This window comes from Phocoena phocoena, chromosome 2 (genome assembly GCF_963924675.1).
Source record: "Phocoena phocoena chromosome 2, mPhoPho1.1, whole genome shotgun sequence".
In the NCBI taxonomy this organism is placed as follows: Eukaryota; Metazoa; Chordata; class Mammalia; order Artiodactyla; family Phocoenidae; genus Phocoena; species Phocoena phocoena.
In genome coordinates, this window is record NC_089220.1 from 28,710,790 (window position 1) to 28,737,300 (window position 26,511).

Consider the following 26,511-nt stretch of genomic DNA (forward strand, 5'->3'; position numbering starts at 1 on the left):
TTGCCTCAAGATTCTTAGGGTGCCAACTTGAGCAAAGATATAGGTGCTTTTTATTTTCTTATATTTGTATTTGTATATATTTTTTAAATGTGATATGAAAGTATATAACAGGACGTATTATCAAGGAAGGTTATGGAATTCTTTTTGGAAGTCTGTTAGATTAAGGCAGGCACTCATTTAAGGTAGTTTAGGAATGAGTGATCTACTTAAAGGCAAAGGGATGGATTACCTTTCGTCGAGTCCTTTGATTGTTTAATATCTACCTCATCTCTATAAATCAACTTTGAATTGAGAAATAATAAATTGATTTTTAGAAAATCCAGAGATTTTTACATTACCATTCATCTGTCAGAATTTTTACCTTTTAAGAAAAACGTGTGGTAAGATTGGCCTGTCTGTGTAAATTAGCTAATTTGGTAATAGTTCTGCTGTGGCATTATGAACTTTAAAATACAAAATGATTTTTCCTCAGAATGCAAATTTTGATTTTCAAATCTTTCATTGCTTTTAATGTGGGAATTAATGTTCCATCCCTTGTTATTTAACACTCCTGACAGAGAAGATGTTTCCTCTATATAGCTTTGTCACATCATTTTCTCAAGTTAGGATCTCTTTTTTAGGCTGGTTGAGGTGCTTAAATCCCTCATGGAAAGAATGAGCAATGCTCCTTAACAGAAAACTGAAGGTATTGGTTTCAGATTTTGAGATTCGCCCTATAAAGGGACACTTAATCATTATGTTTATTCATTGGCTCTTAAATGCTCCATTGTTTCTTATCAGATAAGTCTTCCTTCCCTGTAGTTTTGTGATTTCTACTGTACCTTTGAAAGCATTAGAGAAGTGCCTCTTCCAGTAACAAAACAAAAACACTGACTGTAGTTTAATACTTTTAAATTTACAGAGTTAATGATGAGACTTGGACCTTTGTCATCGAAAACTATTAGATTACTTTCATGTCTGTAATTATTATGAATATGAAAGTACATTCTGATGTCATACTACTTGCAAGAAATTTCTTCTTTAGAATAATGTAATCCTAGAACTTTTTCTTCTTTAAGTATGTTTAAAGGAAACTTTATTTCTTTTTATAAAATATCTTTTACAAAAGGCTATTAAATTCCCTGCTTTGCTTAGTGTCTTCTGATAGTAAGCCAAAAAGATCCCCAAATTTCAGTGTTCCAGAATGTTTTTTTCTTAATAAGGATCAAAGTTTTCAGAATATTTTCAAAAATTGTTAGCAGTTTATAATTTGGCTACAGGTACACATTTCCTTATTCAGGAGTTAGAATGGATTTGAGAGGTAGATCAGGAGGAATACTCATTGGATTATTGCAATTAAAGTGCTTGAAGGTTCTTAGAATAACATCTCTTCCGATCCTACAACAGGTTATTGTTGTTTTACAAGAATAGCATTATAATTGTCTTTTCAAAAAGTGAAGTGATTTGTTTGTTTGAACTTAGAGTTACTCTAAGAGGAAGTATACTAATTGCTCATTTCCCCCTAAAACAAAACCTTTAATTTGGGATACTAGTTTTTTATTAGGACGGTAATCCAAACTTTAAATATGTGAGAAAGTAATAACTTCCTTTTCATACTTCTTTTACAGCTTGTAAAAATTAAAATGAATAAACTACGGCAAAGTTTTAGGAGAAAGAAAGATGTTTATGTTCCAGAGGCCAGTCGTCCACATCAGTGGCAGACAGATGAAGAAGGAGTTCGTACTGGAAAATGTAGCTTCCCAGTTAAGGTAAGAGCTCATGTTTCTATAAATCTAGATGTGGAAAAGAATTGACAGTTTATTATATGTGAAATTCCATTAATTAGGACAGTTAAAAGAAAACACTCTAAAAGCTAATCCCTTTATATTCTGCTTCAATGATAGAATTAGTAAGAAGAAAAACAGATTATAATTAATGATTTTTCTCTTTATATTTAAATAAGAATTTCTTGTATATAATCTGGAATCACTACAAATAAAATCACTTCTTTTTTTAAATTTAATTTATTTATTTTTGGCTGCGTTGGGTCTTCGTTGCTGCGTGCGGGCTTTCTCAAGTTGCGGCGAGCGAGGGCTACTCTTCATTGCGGTGCCTGTGCTTCTCATTGTGGTGGCTTGTCTTTGTTGCAGAGCCCGGGCTCTAGGCGTGTGGGCTTCAATAGTTGTGGCTTATGGGCTCTAGAGTGCAGCCTCAGTAGTTGTGGCGCATGGGCTTAGTTGCTCCGCATTACGTGGGATCTTCCTGGACCAGGGCTTGAACCCGTGTCCCCTGCATTGGCAGGTGGATTCTTAACCACTGAGCTACCAGGCAGTCCCAAGATCACTTCTGATGAGAATACTAATCCTGAAATATCTAAAAGTCCTGAATTATCAAGAATCACAAGAATCAAATTATTTTCAACAGGATATGCTTACTAAGTGGTGGGACAGAGGAAGCTGGCGCCTGCCTTCTTAAATACAGGCCTGGTATGTTCTAGAAAAGCTTAAATGGGAAGAGTTAAGTCAAAAGGGATTTCCTCTTTAATCTTATAACTTTTAATCATGTAGAGGTCATTTAAACTAATGCTGTCATTTGTCAGATCAGAAAAAGGAAGCTTAAAGAGGTTAAGAACATAGTGAAGATCTAGAGAAGCGGGTGCCGTGCAGGTGCTTTTTGTTACTGCTACTTGAGACTGGAGAAGAAGGGTCTGTATTTAAGGTCATGGAAGAAATAAACATACATGCTATACTGCTTAGTGAAAAGAAGCAATAAATAGTATAAACATGCTATGAGATGTATTAAGTATGAGGACAAAAAATAGAAGGAACTACAACAAAATGTTAATATCTTGAAGAAAAAAATTTAGTTTAATATAAAGTGTTAGCATTTTTCTCTATTTTTTTGTATATTCTTATGTGTGAATATTCTTATTGTGATTTTCTGCTCCTTTTTACTGCCTCAGTACTATGATTGAAACATGGACTAAAGTCTCAGAAAGAAAAACAGTCAATATGACAGGAAAAGTGCTTTTGAGAATCTATAGGTTAAATTAATACATGATTTTTAAAATACACAAATTATCCACAGTCTGTCAATAATGAAACATTTTCCTAATCACTTAGCTTTGTCTACGCAACTCATTTGCTGAAACTTCTTTTATAGGAATAATAAACTTAATATTTAATTTTAAATGCTTAGTATGATATTAAAATACAAACAAAACAAAACACCTCTCTTACATAAAAACTAACACTCTTCTCTATTACCCCACACCCAGCCAAACAGTAGGTTCTTTTTTTTTTAATAAATTTATTTATTTATTTTTGGCTGTGTTGGGTCTGTTGCTGCACGTGGGCTTTCTCTAGTTGCGGCAAACGGGTTACTCTTGGTTGCAGTGAGTGGGCTTCTCATTTTGGTGGCTTCTCTTGTTGCGGAGCACAGGCTCTAGGCACACAGGATTCAGTAGTTGCAGCACACAGGCTCAGTAGTTGTGGCTTGTGGGCTTTAGAGTGCAGGCTCAGTAATTGTGGCTCACGGGCTTAGTTGCTCCGTGGCATGTGGGATCTTCCCGGACCAGGGCTCGAACCCCGGTCCCTTGCATTGGCAGGTGGATTCTTAACCACTGCACCACCAGGGAAGCCCAGTAGGTTCATTTTGATTATACAAATTGAGTATTAAGTATATCAAACTCGGGCTTCCCTGGTGGCGCAGTGGTTGAGCGTCCACCTGCTGATGCAGGGTACACAGGTTCGTGCCCCGGTCCGGGAGGATCCCACATGCCGCGGAGCGGCTGGGCCCGTGAGCCATGGCCGCTGAGCCTGCGCATCCGGAGCCTGTGCTCCGCAACGGGAGAGGCCACAACAGTGAGAGGCCCGCGTACCGCAAAAAAAAAAAAAAAAAAGTATATCGATATCGATATGGGTACTGTTACACATTGTTGATTGCTTGGAGGATACTTTGCAGCCTTGTAGGACAATTTGGAAATATCAGTTAAAATTTTAATCGCACTTTTCATTTGACCAGCAATTTTACATTTAAGAATTACGTTTAAGTACATCCATAGGGGCTTCCCTGGTGGCGCAGTGGTTGAGAGTCTGCCTGCCAATGCAGGGGACACGGGTTCATGCCCCGGTCCAGGAAGATCCCACATGCCGCGGAGCGGCTGGGCCTGCGCGTCCGGAGCCTGTGCTCCGCAACGGGAGAGGCCACAGCCGTGAGAGGCCCGCGTACTGCAAAAAAAAAAAAAAAAAAGTACATCCATAGATATACACTGGCATGAGTGATCATTCTAGCAGTTTGTTTATAATAGTAAAAATCTGGAAACAAGTTAAATGCCATCATTCTGGGATTGGGTAAAGAAATTATGGCATCAATTATGGGGAATTCTTTGACACTTAAAATAAGAATAAGGTAGATCTGTATTCACATATTTGGTAAATTATTTTGAATACCTGCTATGTGCCAGACACATGCTGAGTGGTAAGCAAATAAGATATAGTTCTTGCTCTTGTAGAGTTTATAGTCTCCTTGTGGGAGAGAGAGACTTTAGTTAGATATTTGTGTTAATAATATATGATTACAAACCGAGATATGTGCTTTTTAAAACTTTTTTTCTCTCTTTTAAAAAATTTTTTTGAAATATAGTTGATATACAATGTGTTAGTTTCAGGTATAGAGCAAAGTGATTCAGTTATATATATATTCTTTTCTTTATATTCTCTTCCATTATAGGTTATTATAAGATATTGAATATAGTTCCCTGTGCTATACAGTAGGTCCTTGTTGGTTGTCTATTTTATATATAGTAGTGTGTATATTTTAATCCCAAACTCCTAATTTATGCCTCCCCCACCCCTTTCCCCTTTGGTAACCCTATGTTTGTTTTCTGTGTCTGTGAGTCTATTTCTGTTTTGTAAATAAGTTCATTTGTATCTTTTTTTTTTAAGATTCCACATATAAGTGATGTCATATGATATTTGTCTTTATCTCTGTGGCTTACTTCACTTAGTGTGATAATCTCTAGGTCCATCCATGTTGCTGCAAGTGGCATTATTTCATTCTTTTTTATGGCTGAGTAATATTCCATTGTATTTACCACATCTTCTTTACCTATTCATCTGTCGATGGACACTTAGGTTGCTTCCATGTCTTGGCTATTGTAAATAGTGCTGCTGTGAACATTGGAGTGCATATATCTTTTTGGATTATAGTTTTCTCTGGATATATGCCCAGGAGTGGGGTTGCTGGATCATGTGGTAGATCTATTTTTAGTGTTTTAAGAAACCTCCATACTGTTCTCCATAGTGGCTGCACCAGTTTACATTCCCACCAACAGTGTAGGATGGTTCCTTTTCCTCCACAGCCTCTCCAGCATTTATTATTTGTAGACTTTTTGATGGTGGCCCTTCTAACTGGTGTGAGGTAGTACCTCATCGTAGTTTTGATTTGCATTTCTCTAATAATTAAGTCAAGCATCTTTTCATGTGCTCTTTGGCCATCTGTATGTCTTCTTTGGAGAAATGTCTACTTAAGTCATCTAAGTAGACACTTTTGATTGAGTTGTTCATTTTTTTGATATTAAACTGTATGAGCTATTTGCATATTTTGGAGATTAATCCCCTGTCCGGCGCATCATTTGCAAATGTTCTTTCCCATTCTGTAGGTTGTCTTTTTTTTTACCTTTTTTTTTTTTGGCTGTGTCGGGTGTTAGTTGCGGGATCTTCGTTGTGGCATGTGGGATCTTCATTGTGGCATGCAGGATCTTTCCTTGCAGCGCACGGCATCTTCTCTGCAGTGCGTGGACTTCTCTCTAGTTGTGGCGTGCAGGTTTTCTCTTTCTCTAGTTGAGGTGTGCAGGCTCAGTAGTTGTGGCACGCACGGGCTTAGTTGCCCCACGGCATGTGGGACCTTAGTTCCCTGACCAAGGATCGAACCCGTGTCCCCTGCATTGCAGGATGTATTCTTTACCATTGGACCACCAGGGAAGTCCCTGTAGGTTGTCTTTTTGTTTTGTTTATGGTCTGTTTTTCTGTGCAAAAGCTTTTAAGTTTAATTAGATCACGTTTGTTTGAGGTAAGTGCTTTTTAAAAGGGAATCTGGTTCTGTAAGAACGTGTAACAAAAAACTTGACTTAGACTACAGGATCAGGGAAGGCTTCCCTGAGAAAGTAAAGTTTGACCTGATATCTAAAGACTGAGTAGGAATGAATTAGGTACAAAGATAGGCAGAACATTTCAAAATTATGGAAAGTGTATAGGCCCTGGTGGTGGGAGGAAAGAATAGCAAGGAGCTAAAGGAAAGCTGTAGTATAGGAAGTTAGATAAACCTGGAAAGAAGTAAGGCAGAGCTTTGTAGGCCATGTTAAGGATTTTAGGCTTTTAGAGTAATGGGAAACCATTAAGTGGTGTGTTGTTCATTACTTGTTTATTTTATTATGATAAAATATACATAACAAAAAAAATTAATAACATTCATATTGTTGTGCAGTCATCAGCACTATCTATCTCCAGAACTTTTTCATCTTCCCAAACTGGGACTCTAGCTGCAGTTGTTTGGAGGTCACCCATAGTGGTTACAAGGAATCTGGTGAAAGATTGCTAATCCAGAGGGGAGATAATGGTAGGCTGGACTAGGGTGGTGACTGTGGAGATGAAAAGAAATGAAGTAAATTGAAAGATAATTGAGATAAAGGCAACAGGAATTGGAGACAGCTTGGATCTAGGAAATGAAAAAGGGTAGTATTAAGGATGATACCTAGTATCTTGTCCCAAACTGATAGAGGTGATGATCATTGATATAGGAAACATGAAAGAATATTCTCTCCATGTGCTTATACAGATGATTTTAGTGTATTATGAAGTGATAAAGACAAGGTACAGAGCAGTTTATAGAGAATGATTCTGTTTATGGTTAAAAAGAAAAAATGTATATGCTTATATATATGTAAGAAATATCTGTAAGAAGATGATGCAGGTAATTCTGAACTCTGAATGGTAATGAAGGATTGGGGATCTTTTACTTTTCAATATATATCTTTTGGAACTAGTGACATTTTTTATCATGAGCATGTATCATATTTGTAATAAGCATATATATATGTATATATATGTATATTTAAAACCTCATTCACAGGATTCTGAGAGACTCGTATAGTGTTGAAATAACTGTAGTAAAGTTAATTGAAGCACTTTTAATTGCCTATGAAATATACAGCTTTATGTACAGTATTTTATGTGAGATAAGTAAGGCTCAGTATCTTTCAGTGAAGTTCTCATTTGTCATAAGAAACAGCTGGTTGGGATGTGTTTTAGAGGTAAACACAGAAGATAAGAGATTTTTATCTTATGCAGGTAGGGCAGCTTATTTAGGGTGTTTTTGTTTGATCTTTACCAAATGGTCTTTTGAAATCCTTTCTACAAGATATTCATCCTCTGCTGTGTTGTGTTCCCCTTTCCTGCCTTCCTTCCCAACCCACCCTATCCCTCACTATCCCATACTCTTACATACAGGTGACCCAGGATAGAATAGGAGGATCAAAACCTGAAATTCTTTTCCCCTAGCCTAGAAATAGATGCATTTCCTCAGTCAGATATAACTGGGCAAATGATATCTTATCTGGACTTGCCTTAGAAACCACTGAATTCTGAACTAGTAATGGATTGGTATAAATAAATTTCCCATGTAGGCAACTAGTAAGGTGGTGGGCATGCTTACTGAGGGAGAACATGTTTGGGGGTAGAGAAGATGAGTTCCTTTTGAGGTGCATATGAGACATGCACATGCAGATCCCCACTGACCACAAAAGCACCATGAGCTTTGATTTTGAGGTTACAAATAAACTTTAGTGAGTAGGTGAGTTTGCAAATATGGAATCCTCGAATAACAGGGGTTGGCTATATATAAGTTAACATTAGAGTCATGAGTAAGTAAGATTGCCTAGGGGAAGTGAGAGAGAAGAAGGCCTGGGACAAACATAGAAAGGACAGGCAGTGTAATAGGTATCTTCAAAGGAGAATAAGAATGAGTAGCCAGGGCTTCCCTGGTGGCGCATTGGTTGAGAGTGCGCCTGCCGATGCAGGGGACATGGGTTTGTGCCCCGGTCCGGGAGGATCCCACATGCCGCAGAGCGGCTGGGCCTGTGGGCCATGGCCGCTGGGCCTGCGCTTCCGGAGCCTGTGCTCCACAACGGGAGAGGCCACAACAGTGAGAGGCCCGCGTACCGCAAAAAAAAAAAAAAGAAAAGAAAAAAAAGAAACCAGGAGAATGTGGTCTCAGAAACCAAGGTTTCAAGGAAGAAGAAAGTGGTCAAGTGCTATAAAGAAATCAAGTAAGAAATGAAACTTCATTAGATTAAATATTTGAAAGTGTTGGTGACTTACATTGGAGTCATGAGGATGGAATCTGGGTTGAGTGGATGGATGCAAAATAAGGAGACAACAAATCTAGAGATTACTAATCCAAGAAGTTTGTCAGACAAGGTTATGTGATGGGGGAGGGGTGGAAGGGGGCAGTATTGCAAGAGGTAGAAGGAAACTTTGGTGGTAATGGCTGTCTATTACATTGATTGTGATGATGGTTTCTCAGGTATATACATGATCCAAAAACTCAGCAGATTGTGTTCTTTAAATAGGTATAGTTTATTGTATGTCAGTTATACCTCAGTAAGATTTTGTGGGGTTTCTTGTTTTTTTTTTTTTTTTTTTTTTTTTGCGGTACGTGAGCCTCTCACTGTTGTGGCCTCTCCTGTTGCGGAGCACAGGCTCCGGACGCGCAGGCTCAGCGGCCATGGTTCACGGGCCCAGCCGCTCCGCAGCATGTAGGATCTTCCCGGACCGGGGCATGAACCCGTGTCCCCTGCATCGGCAGGCGGACTCTCAACCACTGCGCCACCAGGGAAGCCCTTAAATTTTGTTTTTAATGAAGAAGTCTGTCTTCAAAGGAGACCAGAAAGGCAGAGTAACAAAGGGAGTGTGAGGTTGAAAACCTGTATGTGTGTGTTGGGGGTGGAGGGGTATTTTGTTTTGTTTTTAAAAACAGTTTTATTAGATAGGTTGCATAAAATGAAGTTTACTCATTTAAAGTGTGTAAATCACCATGGTTTGATTTTGTGTTGAATTTTGTTTTTAAAATGGGAGAGACTTGAGCATAAATAAAGGTCTTTACAAAGAAGCATGTAGAGAGTAGATTAGTTTTATACTGGAGGAAGGATGCTGCTTCTATTTTTAACAATAGCAAAGGTGAAAAACGGGGTAAATGCACTTAAATTTATGGTGTTGGTGGCATGAGATTGATGGAGTTCTATTCTAAAGACGTATTTTCTCAAGGAAATAGGAAGTGAAGACATCTGTAGAAGAGAGAGGGGAGAAGTTGTGGAATTAGATTGGCATAGCTACTCTAGAGAATAGGTGATACAGAATATGCAGTTACTAGAAATAGAAATGCAATTACTAGACACTAATCAAGTGAAGCTACAGCTGGTTTGGGCTCTGCCATGTATGTTTAAATAAACTGGTGCCTGTGGAAGTGTAATAATTTAGTATTAGAGTAGTGATAATTAGAGTTAAGTAGGTTTCAAAGCTTGTCTGGCAATTCTGTCTGCTAGTATAAGAGAAACTATTAATAAACAGAATCCAGCAACCAAATTAAAGAATAATTTATGTCCTCACTCATTATTATCAAAAGATAAAGATCGAGGGAGCAAATACCTTTTATATCAGAATGGGACAGCTCTTTTTAAACATACACACAGAGACTTCCCACTACTTTACGTTGGCTAAGATTGAATCAAATCAAATCCATAGTTGCAAGCAAAGTCAAGAAAGCAGTTATTTGCTTTTTTCAGCCTGTACCGTGGAGGCAAGCTCTTCTGGCAGGGAAACCACTTGGAAGAATGGCTGTCATAGGCAACTAACAATGTCAGCCACAGTCACTATATCATATATAATCTTCTTAAGTATCTGTCCTCTCTTTTTTTGTTCTTTTTCCTACTGCCACTGCTTTAATCAAGTCCTCATCTTTGTTTTCTCCCTCAGACCATTACAAGAACTCTTGACTGTTTTTCTTGCTTTTGATCTTGTTTCCCTGCCAAACTGTTGTCTTAGTGCATAATAGTGATCTTTCTAAATTGCACATATGGTTACATCACTTACCTGCTTCCTGTCCTCCAGTGGCTCTGTAATAAAATTTTGGAGAGGCATCTAGACTTCTGTAAACGCATATACTTTTAAGCCAAACTACCTGAGTTGAGTTTGATCTATGCCAGTTATTATTAACTATGTGATCTCTCTTAAAACTTACTTAACCTCTGTTGAATGGATAAAGAAGATGTGGTATATACATACACTGGAATATTACTCAGCCATAAAAAAGAATGAAATAATGCCATATGCAGCAACATGGATGGACCTAGAGAGTATCATACTATATGAAATAAGCCAGTGAGAGAAAGACAGATAACATATGATATTGCTTATATGTGGAATCTTGAAAAAAAAAAGATACAAATGAACTTATATACAAAACAGAAATAGAAGCACAGACATAAAAAATAAATTTAGCACCAGCTTCTGGTGGCCACCGATCTATTTTTCTCTTCTGTATTTTTGCTTTTACCAGAAAGTCATATAAATGGAATCATATGATATTTTGTTTTTTGAATATGGCTTCTTTCACTTAACATGATGTACATGCGATTCATCTATGTTGTTGTGTTTAGCATTTAATTGAAGAGTAGTATTTCATTGTATGGTGTACCACATTTATTAGTTCTCTAGTTAGAGGAAATTTGGGTTTGGCCAGCTTGGGGGGATTGCAGATAAAGCCTGTAAACATGATTGTGTAAGTTTTCATACAAATATGAGTTTCCATTTTAATAAGGTAAATACAAAGGAGCAGAATTGCGGACCATGTGGTAAATCTGTGCTTAACTTTGTAAAATACTGCCAAATTATTTTCCAAAATGTCTCTACCATTTTGCATTCCCACCAACAAATATAAGTGTTACAGTGATTCTACATCATTACCAGAACATGGAATTGTCAGGTTTTTAAAATTCTAATTATTTTGTCTATTCTAAAGATATTTGGTTGTATCTCATTGTGGGTTTAATTTGTTTTTCTCTAATGACTAGTAGTGTCGAGCATCTTTTCATGTAACTATCTTGCCATTCATACTTTTTTTTGGTAAAATTTCTATTCATATCTGATGCCAATTTGAAAAATTAGATTGTTTTCAGATTTTTGAGTTTTGAGAGCTCTTTATGTATTCTATATATATATGTACTTTATTAAATATATGATTTGAAAATTTAAAAAATAAATAAAAATAAATAAATTTAGGGTTACCAAAGGGGAAAGGGGGAGATAAATTAGGAGTTTGGGATTAACATATATACACTACTATGTATAAAATAGATAACCAGCAAGGACCTACTGTATAGCACAGGGAACTGCACTTTTGTAATAACCTATAAGAGAAAAGAATCTGAAAAAGAATATATAATGGAATCAGTTTACTGTACACCTGAAACTAATACAACAGTTGAAATCAACTATACTTCAATAAAAAAATAAAATTAAAAAAGAAATTACTTAAATTCTCTGTGCCTCAGGTTTTTCATCTGCAAAATGAGAACTAGTACTAGAATTAGTATAGTGTTATGAAAATTAAATGAGTAAATACAGTATATGAAAAATACAACACTGTCTGGCACATAGTGAATGCACAATAAATGTTTGCTGCTGCTGCTGCTCTGATTGTTGTTATTGGTTAGATGACAACTGAATACTTGAGTTTTTAATCTGCATTTCTTATTGTTTTGGTGTTTTCCTCAATTGATTTTTTTAACACTGCAAGTTAAATGTGTTCTCTTGAAAAGTAGCCAGAAGTTTTTGATAGATGTTTGGTGCCTGAGGACTTATGCACTGGTTATACCAACCTCTCCCAGCTTTAAAAGTTCTGTTTATCCCAAGAGATGAGATATTTTCTGCTGCTTATAATTTTATTGCTTGTGTGTGACAATCTTCTGCATATGTAATGTTTTGTTTCAAAGCTGCCTCACACTGTAAAACTTAATGTTCAGCCACGTGTGATACCAATGAAATAAATCGACTGAAGTGACAGTTGGTTGAACAGATACATTGTATTCACATCTACGTTTGCTAGCACTCTGACAATGACAAATACATCTTAATTTGCTCTTCTTTCTGAAACATTAAAAATTTGGAAAAATCGGTCCTTGGATCAGAGCAATGAGATATTTCAGATAAGTTTTGTTTGTTTGTTTGTTTTGGGGTTTTTTTGCGGTATGCGGGCTTCTCACTGTTATGGCCTCTCCTGTTGCGGAGCACAGGCTCCAGACACGCAGGCCCAGGGGCCATGGCTCACGGGCCTAGACGCTCCGCGCGCGGCATGTGGGATCTTCCCAGACCAGGGCACGAACCCGCGTCCCCTGCATCGGCAGGCGGACTCTCAACCACTGTGCCACCAGGGAAGCCCTCAGATAAGTTTTTAACATAAATTTTGAAATGTTTACTGGTTTATTCGTCCCAAGCATTTCAGTTACTCCTGATTTGCTGTATACTTTACAAAGAAGCTTCAACTCTATTCAGTAACTGTTTTTTAAAAAAATTTACTGAAATATAGTTGATATACAATGTTGTGTTAGTTTCAGGTGTACAGCAAAGTGATTCAGTTATACATTCTTTGTTTACATTCTCTTCCATTATAGGTTATTACAAGATAGAGTATACTTCCCTTGCTCTACAGTAGGTCCTTGTTGGTTATCTGTTTTATATAAACTAGTATGTATATTTTATTTTATTTATTTATTTTTTAAACCTGTTTTTTAAAAAATTTATTTATATTATTTTATTTATTTATTTTTGGCTGCGTTGGGTTTTTGTTGCTGCGCACGGGCTTTCTCTAGTTGCAGCAAGTGGGGGCTACTCTTCGTTGGGGTACATGGGCTTCTCGTTGCAGTGGCTTCTCTTGTTGCAGAGCATGGGCTCCAGGCACACAGGCTTCAGGAGTTGTGGTTCTTGGGCTCTAGAGTGCAGGCTCAATAGTTGTGGCTCATGGGCTTTGTTGCCCCATGGCATGTGGGATCCTCCCAGACCAGGGCTCAAACCCATGTCCCCTGCATTGGCAGGCGGATTCTTAACTACTGCGCCACCAGGGAAGCCCAGTATGTATATTTTAATCCCACTACTACTTTATCCCCCCCCACCCCTTTCCCCTTTGGTAACCCTAAATTTGTTTTCTATGTCTGTGAGTCTATTTCTGTTTTGTAAATAAGTTCATTTGTATCTTTTTTTTTTAGATTGCACATATAAGTGATATCATGATATTTGTCTTTCTGTGGCTTACTTCACTAAGTGTGATAATCTCTAGGTCCATCCATGTTGCTGCTGATGGCATTATTTCTTTTTTATGGCTGAGTAATATTCCATTGTATGTATGTATCACATTTTCTTTACCCATTCATCTGTTGATGGACACTTAGGTTGCTTCCATGTCTTGGCTATTGTAAATAGTGCTGTTACAAACATTGGGGTACACGTATCTTTTGGATTATAGTTTTCTCTGGATATATGCCCAGGAGTGGGATTGCTGGATCATATGGTAACTCTATTTTTAGTTTTTTAAAAAACTAAATAGTGGCTGCACCAGTTTACATTCCCACCAACAATGTAGGATGGTTTCTTTTCCTCCACAGCCTCTCCAGCATTTATTATTTGTAGACTTTTTCTTTTTTTTTTTTTTTTTTTTTTTTTTGTGGTACGTGGGCCTCTCACTGTTGTGGCCTCTCCCGTTGCGGAGCACAGGCTCCGGACGCGCAGGCTCAGTGGCCATGGCTCACGGGCCCAGCCGCTCGCGGCATGTGGGATCCTCCCAGACCGGGGCACGAACCCGCGTCCTCTGCATCGGCAGGCAGGCCCCCAACCACTGCACCACCAGGGAAGCCCTATTTGTAGACTTTTTGACGGTGGCCCCTCTAACCAGTGTGAGGTGGTACCTCAGTAGTTTTGATTTGCATTTCTCTAATTTGCATTTCTCTAATAATTAACATTGTTGAGCATCTTTTCATGTGACTTTTGGCCATCTGTATGTGTTCTCTGGAGAAATGGCTATTTAGTCTGTTCAGTACCTCTTAAGAATTTATTTTCTTTGTGGAGTAAAATGCAGTAAGATTACATGATATTGTTAGGGAATAGTTGATGATATCTGATTATTTGAAGTTAGGATTTGAACTTTGGCAGTCTAGATTTAGAGGGTTGTGTTCTTAAGCACTGTTATAATTTTATAACACAATGTGTGAATTAAAAATTAATTATATTCAAGACTGTTTTAATAAAGTAAACTTTAAAAAATTTCATGATATATGCTTTTCATTCATATGATATATGCTTGTGGCTAAAAAACAACAGTGCCTTCCCTACCCCTAATCCCACTCCCCAATGACACTTAACCATTTTTATTTCTGCTTCCCCTTGGTAATATTTTAAGTTCTTCAGATAATATGATTTTACTGTCTGGTCTTCATATACCAATGCTTATCATTGGTTCTCCACTATAAAGAAGAGAAAGGATGATTTAACCCACACATCCTGCCCTTCCATCTTCTCTGTGCCCCTTCTCCACGCAGACTTCAGGGATTAGATTATTTTTAGTTTTTTCTCTTGGTTTCCTATACTCATAAAATTTTTGTTCTATTAATTTTAGATGGTATGTCTTCATTCCCAACCATGTAATATAAAAATACTAAAACCCTTTGTTCTCTTACCTTCAAACTGATATCAACTGTGCTTTTCTTTTTAATATTACATAGGTCAATAATATTTGCATTCTACACCATAAATTGTCTCCCTTTCTTTGTCTTGAGTTTATTGTAAAAGTTTTCATTATTATGACTCTTATTATTGTTTAATGTAGCACTAAGTAATGTGTACGTTTCCTTCTCTGTCCAGTAATTCATTGATGAGTCAAAAGACATTCACTGAGTGCCTGCTGTGTTGTAGGCATCTAGGCACTGGGAACACAAGGGAACAAAACAGACAAAATCCTTGCACAGTGCATACATTCTAGTGGGTGTTAACAGTGAACAAATAAATGTACCTGGCATACAAAAAGGGAATTAGGTGTTAAGGGAGTATGTGGAGGGTGAGATTTAAAATAGGATGCTCTAGGAATCCCTCACTGAAAAAGTGATTTTTTAGGAAAGACCCAAAAAAAGTAAGAAAGCAACATTCAGGTGTCTGAGGAAGCAGATTGTAGACAGTGGGGCAGCAAGTGCAAAGGCTCTGGGGTAGGAGAAAGCCTGGTATGTTGGAGGCACAGCAAGGAGGCCAGTGTGTTTAGAGCAGATGGCACAAGTAGAGGTGAGATCAGGTAAGTAGCAGGGTCCCCTGATTATGCATGTAGTTTAGTACCTCTCAGTACTATCAGACCTATCACCTGTTAATTTACTAGTTATATAACCTTGTCTAAAGCACGTAACTTTTTTGACACCTAGTGTCTCATTTGGAAGGTGAAGTTTTTTGATCTCTTTAAGTTCTTTTAAGCTTTAAATTTACATGGTTAGATTTAGTACATATGCTTAGTTTAGTGGGTTTTTTTTGGCCGCACTGCGCAACTTGTGGGATCTTAGTTCCCTGACGAGGGATTGAACCCTGGCCCTTGGCAGTGAAAGTGTGGAGTCCTAACCACTGGTCCACCAGGGAATATACTTAGTTTAGATCACTTGTTCAAATGTAATTGTATTATTCCAAATTTATACTTAAAGAATAGTCCATTTTAATTTAACTACTCCTTTTTGATTAAAGACCCTAAACAAATTCTGATGTCATGTTCTGCACATCTGCGTCCTGTATTTGCTAAATAACATAGGCTATGTGTATGTGATAATGTGCCTTGTAGCTTCTTATAAATTAATGATTCTGTCACTTTTTGTTAATGCTGGGAACTGCTGACTGTACAGTCTCTCACATCAGAGCTCTGCAATTTCTTCTCATGGATAACAGTCAAAGCAGGGGGGAAATCTACTTTTTAAATAATTTTTTTCAAGAAAAGAAAAATGACTTAATTCATCCAAGAATGAAATTCCACATACTAGTTTTTCTAAACTACTTTTTGTGAATAAAAGCCCCTGACTCAGAGGGAGTTTGGAAATGGTATACAGACAAAAGAAGTTCCAGAGTCAAATATTTTAGCCATTAAAGCATAAATCAGCTGCAGTTCTTCAGTGAGATAGTGTCTCAGAGAAGAAAAGAGACCTCTTTAATAATGTTTTTTCAATTGGCATGTTTTTCTCATAGTCTAATAAGACACAAGGCTGATTTCCATCTCCACATTTCTAAAATAGATTATGTGACTGAGTTAGTCCATATATGAGATTTGTTTTCTTCTTTCCACCAAGCCTTCCCTCCGTTTTTTTTTTTTCCTGGCATAAATACCCATATGTGACCAGTTGAGATGATCAAGATGATAGAATAAAATCCCTTGGAAACACTTTGAAACCTCTATTCATTTCTCAGCACCTAAAGGTAACTCAAAGAACATAAAACCCTACTTTCTCATTTTATTATTAATATAAAATGGAAACAGAGGTTAAATAACTCAGAGGTAGTATTAGAAATGAACCTTAATAAAAAACAAGAAAGAAAACATATATAAGGGAATCCCCTGGTGGTTCAGTGGTTAGGACACCACATGTTCACTGCCAAGAGCCCAGGTTCAGTCCCTGGTCGGGGATCCCACAGGCAAACCCCCCCCCCCCACCCACCACACACACACAGATAGGTGATACTAGAGATAAGAAAGTGTGAAGGGACTTCCCTGGTAGTCCAGTGGTTAAGATGCCATGCTTCCACTGCATGGGGCGCGGGTTTGATCCCACACACCACGTGGCGCAGCAAAAAAAAAGAAAAAGAAAAGAAAAGAAAGAAAATGGCGAGACCCAATTACAGACTAAATATGTGAATACTGTATAGTTTGATAAATTTGAAAATTTAGATTAAGAATATTCTAGGAAAATATGCATTATTAAAATTAGCTAAAGTACAAGCATAAAAGTTGAATAGACCCCTAACCATGAAGGAAATAGAGAAAGTTATTAAAACTCCAAAGCTGGGCTTCCCTGGTGGCGCAGTGGTTAAGAGTCCACCTGCCGATGCAGGGGACACGGGTTCGTGCCTCGGTCCAGGAAGATCCCACATACCACAGAGCGGCTTGGCCCGTGAGCCATGGCCGCTGAGCCTGTGCTCCGCAACGGGAGAGAGGCCACAACAGTGAGAGGCTCACGTACCACAAAAAAAAAAAAAAAAAAAAAAAAAAAAGCAAACTCCAAAGCTATCCCCAAAAGACTTAGTATAGATGGTTTTACAGGTCAGTTTTCTTTCACAACCTTGAAAAATAACTCTTATGCTATTTAAGTGTACCAGAGCTGACGGGGGGAAAAAATAGAGAAAGAAAGGGAAGAAAAAGAGGACAGTTTCCAATTTTTTTTAAGGCATTAACAAAATCCTGATACAACTACCTAACAAAGATAGCACAAACACAAAAAATCATAGACCAGCTCCACTTAAGAATATAGATGAAAAACTAGGCAGAAAAGTAGAACAAATGGGATCTAAAAGTAGGATTTAACTCAAGAATCCACAAATGATTCAGTATTAGGAAATTTGATATAGTTCATCAAATTGATGGACCTAAGAGGAAAAAGACTTCATCATTGCAATGGAAGCGACATTGAAGGACTCATACTTTTTGATTTCAAAACTTAGTACAAAGCTTAAGTAATGAGACCATTGTAGTAATGGCATAAGGACAGATGTATAGAACAATAGAATAGAATTGAGAGTACAAAAATAAACCTAAACATCTATGGCCAACTGATTTCTGACAAGAGTACCGAGACCATTCAATGGGGAAAGAATAGTCTTTTCAGCAAATGGTGATGGGACAACTGGATTTCCACGTGGCAAAAAATGAAACTGGGGGCTTCCCTGGTGGCACAGTGGTTGGGAGTCCGCCTGCCGATGCAGGGGACACGGGTTTGTCCTGGTCCGGGAGGATCCCACATGCCGCGGAGCGGCTGGGCCCGTGGGCCATGGCCGCTGGGCCTGCGCGTCTGGAGCCTGTGCTCCACAGCCGGAGAGGCCACAACAGTGAGAGGCCCAAAAAAAAAAAAAAGCTGGACTCCTACCTCACACCATATACAAAAATTAATTCAAAATGGATCAACAACTTAACTAGAAGAGTAAAACCATAAAACTCTTAGATGATAAGATGGGGATCTCTTCGTGACCTTCATATACATGACACCAAAAGCATGAGCAAAAAAGGAAATAATATACGAACTGGACTTCATTAAAATTAAAAACTTTTGTGCATTGATGTCAAGAAAGTGAAAAGAGAACTACAGACTGGGAGAAAACATTTGGAAATCATATGTCTGATAAGAGTCTAGTATCCAGAATATATAAAAGAACCTGATTTAAAAAGGGACAAAGGACGTGAATAGAAATTTCTCCAAAGAAGATACACAAATGGCCAACAAGCACATGAAAAGATAGTCAGCATCATTAGTCATTAAGGAAATACGTATCAAAACCACGATGCAGTACCACATCATGTCCACTTCGATGCCTATAATTAAAAAAACAAAAAGGAAATCAAGTGTTGATGAGCATGTGAAGAAACCAGAACCCTCTTACATTGCTGATGGGAATGCAAAATGGTTCAGCTTCTGTGAAAAGCAGTTCAGTGGCTCCTCAAAAAGCTAAACATAGAATTACCATATGACTCAGCAATTCTACTGCTAGGTATATACCCAAAAGAGTCAAAAACAGATACTCAAATAAATACATGTACACTCATGTCTAATAGCACCACTATTCATGATAGCTGAAAGGTGGAAACAGCCCAAATGTCCTTCAGTGGAAGAATGGAAAAACAAACTATGGAAATACATCAGCTATAAAAAGCAATAAAGTACTCATACATACTACAGTGTGGTGACCCCATACCACAATGTGGTGACCTCAAAAACAGTATGCTAAGTGAAATATATCAGACATGAAAGGTCATATATTGTATGATTCCATTTATATGAAATATCCAGAATAGGTAAATCCATAAAGACAGAATGCAGGTTATTGATTGTTAGGGCCTGTGTGGAGGGGCATTGGGAAGTAAATGCTTAATAGGTACAGGTTCTTCTTATGGTGTAAAGAAAATGTTTTGACCATAAAGCTACTATAAAGTATGGTACTGGCGCAGAAACAGAAATACAGATCAATGGTACAGGATAGAAAGCCCAGAGATAAACCCATGCACCTGTGGTCACCTAATCTATGACAAAGAAGGCAAGAATATACAATGGAGACAAAGCAGCCTCTTCAATAAATGGTGCTGGGAAAACTGGACAACTGCATGTAAAAGAATGAAATTAGAACACTCCCTAACACCATACATAAACATAAACTCAAAATGGATTAAAGACCTAAATGTAAGACCAGACACTATAAAACTCTTAGAGGAAAATATAGGAAAAACACTGACATAAATCACAGCAAGATCTTTTATGACCCACCTCCTAGAGTAATGAAAATAAAAACAAAAATAAGCAAATGAGACCTAATTAAACTTAAAAGCTTTTGCATAGAAGACGAAAAGACAGCCCTCAGAATGGGAGAAAGTATTTGCAAATGAAGCAACAAAGTATTAATCTCCAAAATATACAAACAGCTCATGCAGCTCGATATCAAAACAACAAACAACCCAATCAAGAAATGGGTGGAAGACCTAAGTAGACATTTCAGCAAAGAAGACATACAGATGGCCAAGAGGCATATGAAAAGTTGCTCAGCATCACTAATTATTAGAGAAATGCAAATCAAAACTACCATGAGGGCTTCCTTGGTGGCTCAGTGGTTGAGAGTCCGCCTGCCGATGCAGGGGACATGGGTTCGTGCCCCGGTCCGAGAAGATCCCACATGCCGCGGAGTGGCTGGGCCCGTGAGCCATGGCCGCTGAGCCTGCGCGTCTGGAGCCTGTGCGTCTGGAGCCTGTGCTCCGCAACGGGAGAGGCCACAACAGTGAGAGGCCCACGTACCGCAAAAAAAAAACTACCATGAGGTATCACTGGTCAGAATGAGCATCATCAGAAAATCTGCAAACAATAAATGCTGGAGAGGGTGTGGAGAAAAGGGAACCCTCTTGCAGTGTTGGTGGGAATGTAAATTGATACAGCCACTATGGAGAACAGTATGGAGGTTCCTTAAAAAACTAAAAATAGGACTACCATACGACCCAGCAGTCCCACTACTGGGCCTATACCCTAAGAAAATCATAATTCAAAAAGACACATGCACCCCAATGTTCATTGCAGCACTGTTTACAATAGCCAGGACATGGAAACGACCTAAATGTCCATCGACAGATAAATGGATAAAGAAGATGTGGTCCATATATATAATGGAATATTACTCAGCCATAAAAAGAAATGAAATCGAGTCATTTGTAGAGATGTGGATGGACCTAGAGCCTGTCATACAGAGTGAAGTAAGTCAGAAGGAGAAAAACGAATATCGTATGTTAACACATATGTGTGGAATCCAGAAAAATGGTACAGATGAACCTATTTTCAGGGCAGGAATAGAAAGGCAGACATAGAGAACGGACATGTGGACACAGTGGGACAAGGAGGGGCGGGATGAATTGAGAGATTAGGTTTGACATAAATACACTACCATGTGTAAAATAGATAGCTGGTGGGAACCTGCTATATAGCACAGGGAGCTCAGCTCGGTGCTCTGTGATGGCCTAGTTGGGTGGGATGTGGAGGGAGGGAGGTCCAAGAGGGAGGGAATGTATGTATGCATATGGCTGATTCACTTCGCTCTGCAGCAGAAACTAACACAACATTGTAAAGCAATTATTGTCTAATAATAAATAAAAAATGTTTTGGAACTAGATAAAGGTGGAGATTGTACAACTTTGTGAATATACTAAATGCCACTGAATTATTCACTTTAAAATGGTTAATTTTATGTTATGTGGATTATATCAGTAAAATGGAAACATTAAAAATATTATTTTTCCATCCTGATAAATCTTATCAAAATCAGAATAGCATAATACTTTCTTTCAATGACTGAAAAACTATCCCAGAGTCATGCATAATGGTGAAACATGTACAATGAATTCAGGAGGAAAGTCAGGTTGTTCTTAAACATCATTATTATTCGACAGTGATTGAGAAATGGTAGTAAGTACCTCTGGATAAGAAAATAAACAAAAGTTGTAAATGTGGGAAATCCAGATATTTTCTGTATTTTCTTTTTCTGCAGATGATGTCTATCTGAAAAACCCAAGAGAATCAACCCAAAAAACTGTTGAAAATGATAGGAAATTCTAGTATTTTGGCTGCTTTTAAGATAGACTGAAATCAGTGGATAGAAAAACCAGTTAGTTTAGTTGGGAAATATTATAGGTCTTAGATCCTGGCAGAATGTGGATTAAGCTAACATAGTAATACTCCCAATACAAATATCTAGAAATGCTGACTGTATTTTCAAACAAACTTTTCTCTTAAACCATAGCTGAGCTTTCAATAAAGACAGATCTCCAGTTACCAGAAATTAAGAGGGAATTTGAGAGCAAGGCAGAAATCACACTAGCAGCCTAAGAGGGAAACGGTTTGTGAGCTAGAGCCTTTGGTTTTAACATCCATTCTGAAGGTCCTGGACTCATAAAAAGCAGAGAATTAGAACTGAGAACCCAGCATGGAACAGAACCTTCAGTGGGCTTTACAAGCAGTGAAATAGAGAACTAGAAGGAAAAGCCAAAAAAAAAACACAACAAAAACAAAAAAGGAAACATCCCTCTACCCAGAACTTGGGTGAGGAAAGGAATCTGCCAGGAAAAATTGAAACCATGGATTTGGACTTGATGTGCTAAAACCTGCATGATGTAAGAATCTTCAAATTAATATACAGTAGGTCTTAGGCAGTAAACATCTGCGGTACCTTTTAGAAGCAAATGTAAAACTACTCCACAATGTAGAATGCATGAAATTTCCCTACAAAAATTGAGCTTCACTAGAGGTGAGCTTACAGTTTTTTTAAAGTTTTAAATCATATGTGGAAATGATCAGCAGATACAGTAAAGGATTATACAATAAAGATCAACAAGAGGATTAACACTCTAAGAACTTGAAATAATAGGCTATAGAGGAGACTATAAAATGTGTATATATAAAATTATTAGAAACCAAAAAATGAATTCATACCATAGGAAAAAAAATAAAACAGTGAAAAAAGGAATGGGCAGATTTGACAAAGAATCAAATCTTACCTTCTAAAAATGAAAAATACTGTTCCTGAAATTGAACTTAGTAAATAGATTAAATAGTGAATTAGAGCTGGCTGAAAAGGCAGTTGGTAAACTGGAAAATAAATTCGATGAAGTTACCCAGAATGCAGCACAAGGTGATAAAGAGAAAATATGAAAAAGAGGTTAAGAAACATGGATGAACAAATTTAAAAGTCCAATGACACTAGCAGACCTAATGGAAGCTCCAGGAAGAGAGAGGAGGATGAATTCATTCAGAGCAGTGTTTGAATCCTCAGATTGAAGAAGCAAATGGGATAAATAAAAATTAGTCTAATACATCTACATCCAAGTGATTTTTGACAAGTGTGCAAAGTTCATTCAATGGAGAAAAAATTGTCTTGTCACCCAGTGGTTCTGGGACATCTGGATTTCCATATGAAAAAGAGTGAAGTTGGATTTCTGCCTCAGGCTATGTAAAAAATTAACTCAGTGAATCAGTGACCTAAATATAAGAGTAAAAACCATAAAACTCTTAGAAGAAAACATAGGGGTAAATCTTCATGACTTTGGATCTGGCAGTGGAGTCCTTAGCATGAGCAGCAAAAGAAAAGAGAGATAAATTTTTTTTGTTGTTTGTTTATTTTTGGCTGCTTTGGGTCTTTGTTGCTGTGCGTGGGCTTTCTGTAGTTGCGGCAAGCGAGGCTACTCTTCATTGTGGTGCGTGGGCTTCTCATTGCAGTGGCTTCTCTTGTTGTGGAGCACAAGCTTTAGGGTGCACAAGCTTCAGTAGTTGTGGTGCACAGGCTTCAGTAGTTGTGGCTCGCGGGCTCTAGAGCGCAGGCTCAGTAGTTGTGGCACATGGGCTTAGTTGCTCTGTGGCATGTGGGATCTTCCTGGGCCAGGGCTCGAACCTGTGTCCCCTGCATTGGCAGGTGGATTCTTAACCACTGAGCCACCAGGGAAGCCCAAGATAGATAAACTGAACTTCATCAAAATTGAAAATTTTTATGCATCAAAGGACGTTTTCTTTTGAAGAAAGAAAGTGAAAAGGCAACCCAAAGAATAGCAGAAAATATTTGGAGATCATATATCTAAAGAGTAAAACCCAATTTTTAAAATGGGCAAAGGATGTGACTAGGCATTTCTCTAAAGAAGGTATACAAATGGCCAATTAGCATATGAAAATATAGATGCTGAATATTATTAGTCATTAGGGGCATGCAAATCAAAATCACGAGATATGCTTCACACGTATTAGGTTGGTATAATTTTTTTTTTAAAGGAAAATAAAGTGCTGATGAGCATATAGAAAAATTGAAGCGCTCATACATTTTGATGGGAATGTAAAATAGTGCAACACTATGGAAAACGGACAGTTCCTCACAAAGCTAAACATATAATTACCCAGTAATTCTACTCCTAGGCATATGCCCAAAGTATTGAAAGCAGGGATTCAAACAGATACTTATATGTCAGCATTCATTGCAGCATTATTCATAATAACCAAAAGGTGGAAACAACCCAGGTGTTTTGTCAATAGGTGAATGGATGAACAAAATGTGGTATATACATAGAATGGAATATTATTCCACCATTAAAAGGAATGAAGTTTTAATATGTGCTACAACATGGATGAACCTTGAAAACGTTATGCTAAGTGAAATAAGCTGTACATGAAATGACAAATATTGTGATTCCACTTATATGACATCTAAAATAGGCAATTTCATAGAGACAGGAAGTTGATTAGAGATTACCAGGAGCTGAAGGAAGGGAGAACTTGGGAGTCATTGCTTAATGTTTTCAGCGTTTGTGTTTGGAGTGATGAAAAAGTTCAGGAAATAGGTAGTGGTAATGGTTGTACAATATCGTGAATATAATAAATACCACGGAACTATACACTTAATAGTTTAAATGGCAACTTTTTGGGGCAAATTTTATGTTATATGTATTTCACCACAATTAAAAAAAATTAATTGATGACTCAGTGGTGCACGTTGAGTGAATTGTATGGTACGTGAATTATATCTCAATCTAAAAAAAAAAGTCTGTTTCCTAGACACGTGAATGAAACTGTAGATATCAGAGACTAAGAAAATCTTGAAAGCAACCAGAGAGGGAAAGACAAATTATATACAAATAAAAATATAATGATTTTACACACCTATCAAGAATGGTCAAAATCCAGAACACTGACAACATCAAATGCTGGTTAAAACGTGGAGCAACAGGAACTGTAATTCATTGCTGGTGGGAATGCAAATGGGACAGCCACTTTAGAAGACTTTAGGAGAAGTTTTCTCATAAAACTAAATGTACAGTTACCATATGACCCAGCAATCACACTCAAACCAAATGAGTTGGAAACTTATGTCCACACAAAAACCTGCACACGGATGTTTATAGCCACTTTATTCATAATTGCCAAACTTGGAAGCAACAAAGATGTCTGTCAGCAGGTGAATGGATAAATAAACTGTGATATGTTCAGACAATGGAATATATGAAAAGACATGGGGAACCTTAAATGCATATTACTAGTGAAGGAAGCCAGTCTGGAAAGGCTACATACTGTATGATTCCAGCTCCATGACAGTTCTGGAGAAGGCCAAACTATGGAGACAGTAAGAAGACCAGTGCTTGCCAGCGTTTAGGGGAGAAGAAGAGATGAATAGGAGGAACACAGAGGATTTTTAGGGCAGTGAAACTATTCTGTATGATACTACAGTGGTGAATACATGTCATTATACATTTGTTAAAATCCATAGAATTTACAGCACCAAAAGTAAAACCTAATATAGACTGTGGATAAACTATAGGTTTGTTGATTGTAACAAATGTATCACTCTGGTGTGGAATGTGATAGTGGGGGAAGCTGGGGGGGCAGTGCAGAGGGTATATGGGAACTCTGTACTTTTCTGCTCAGTTTTCCTGTGAACCTAAAACTGCTCTATAAACTAAAGTCTTTTAAAAGAATATATATACACAAATATATACATAAATAATGGGTGTAAAGCCAGTTCACAGTAGCAACAAAAATTATTAAATACTTATTAATCTGGAAAATGTGTATTTGAAGCCTACCTTAAAACTTCAGAGACATAAAAGACTTGAATAAATAGTATTAGATGGAATGGGTCAATTTTATGTCAGTTTTTCTCAAATTAACCAGTGAATTTAAGGCAATCTTAATTAAAATCCCAAAGGTTTTATTTGTCAACAACTGAACAAAATTACTACAAAGTTGATCCCAAAGAATAAACATGGGAAATAACCAGGAAAATTCTGTGGGATAAAAATTAGCGAAAGTGATTATGCCAAAGCAGTTGTTAACATAATGATCAAAATAGCAGCTTGTGCCAAAATAGAAATATTGGTAGAGCAAAATAGAAAATTCAGGATAATGTAATTTTTAAAAATACATATTTGGCATTGTGATCAAGGATAGAGAATAAATTAAAAAACAAAATAACAAATTTTTAAAAATTGATAGTATATGTGGCAAGGTACCCAGAATGAGATGTCAGAATTTCTTAAAATGTTAGAACAGCAATGCTGAGAGCTCAATTGCTGAGATTTTACTCTTTCCCAGTACTTGATTTTCTTTACTTATTGGACCAAGAAATTAAGAATATATTATTAGGCTTTGAAGAAGGCCAAATATCAACAGAACATGAAGGAATATTTTCTAGAGCCGAATTCAAAGAATTATTTAAATGGCCATTCATCACTGTCTCCAAGCTGAAAAATACAACTTTCCAGGATTTGAGTGTAATATGTAGTATATCACTGTAGCATCTGACTGAATGATGAAAAGCAGTCTTCAGTGACAAAGTATTCTATTATTTCTGGGTGTGAGCTCAATCTCAACATCTAGAACGAGTTCACAGAGTCACCAAACACTTGACATTTCTGACAGCCTATAATTTTGAATTAAAATTTTTCTAATCTAGACAAGAAAAAGGAACAGAAGGTAGCCAAATTAGGAGGGATGAGGTAAAATTGTCATTATATGCAGATGACATGGTACTTTATATACAAAACCCTAAAGACTCCACATAGAAACTATTAGAACTGATAAATGAGTTCAGCAAGGTAGCAGAATGCAAGATTAACATACAGAAATCTTTTCCATTTCTTTACACTAACAACGAAATATCAGAAAGTGAAAGTTTAAAAAAAAATCTCGTTTAGAAT

General features: G+C 37.3%; 1 protein-coding gene across 4 annotated transcripts in view; it reads left to right on the forward strand.

The window, feature by feature from the left end:
- Positions 1-1,622: 1,622 nt before the first annotated feature.
- NUMB (NUMB endocytic adaptor protein) overlaps positions 1,623-26,511 on the forward strand; it is a 65,186-nt gene continuing 40,297 nt past the window's right edge. For all 4 annotated transcript variants that reach the window (XM_065900819.1, XM_065900834.1, XM_065900826.1 and 1 more), the window contains exon 1: positions 1,623-1,748. In XM_065900819.1, coding sequence (XP_065756891.1) covers positions 1,623-1,748 — 126 coding nt within the window. The remainder of the gene's footprint in view (positions 1,749-26,511) is intronic.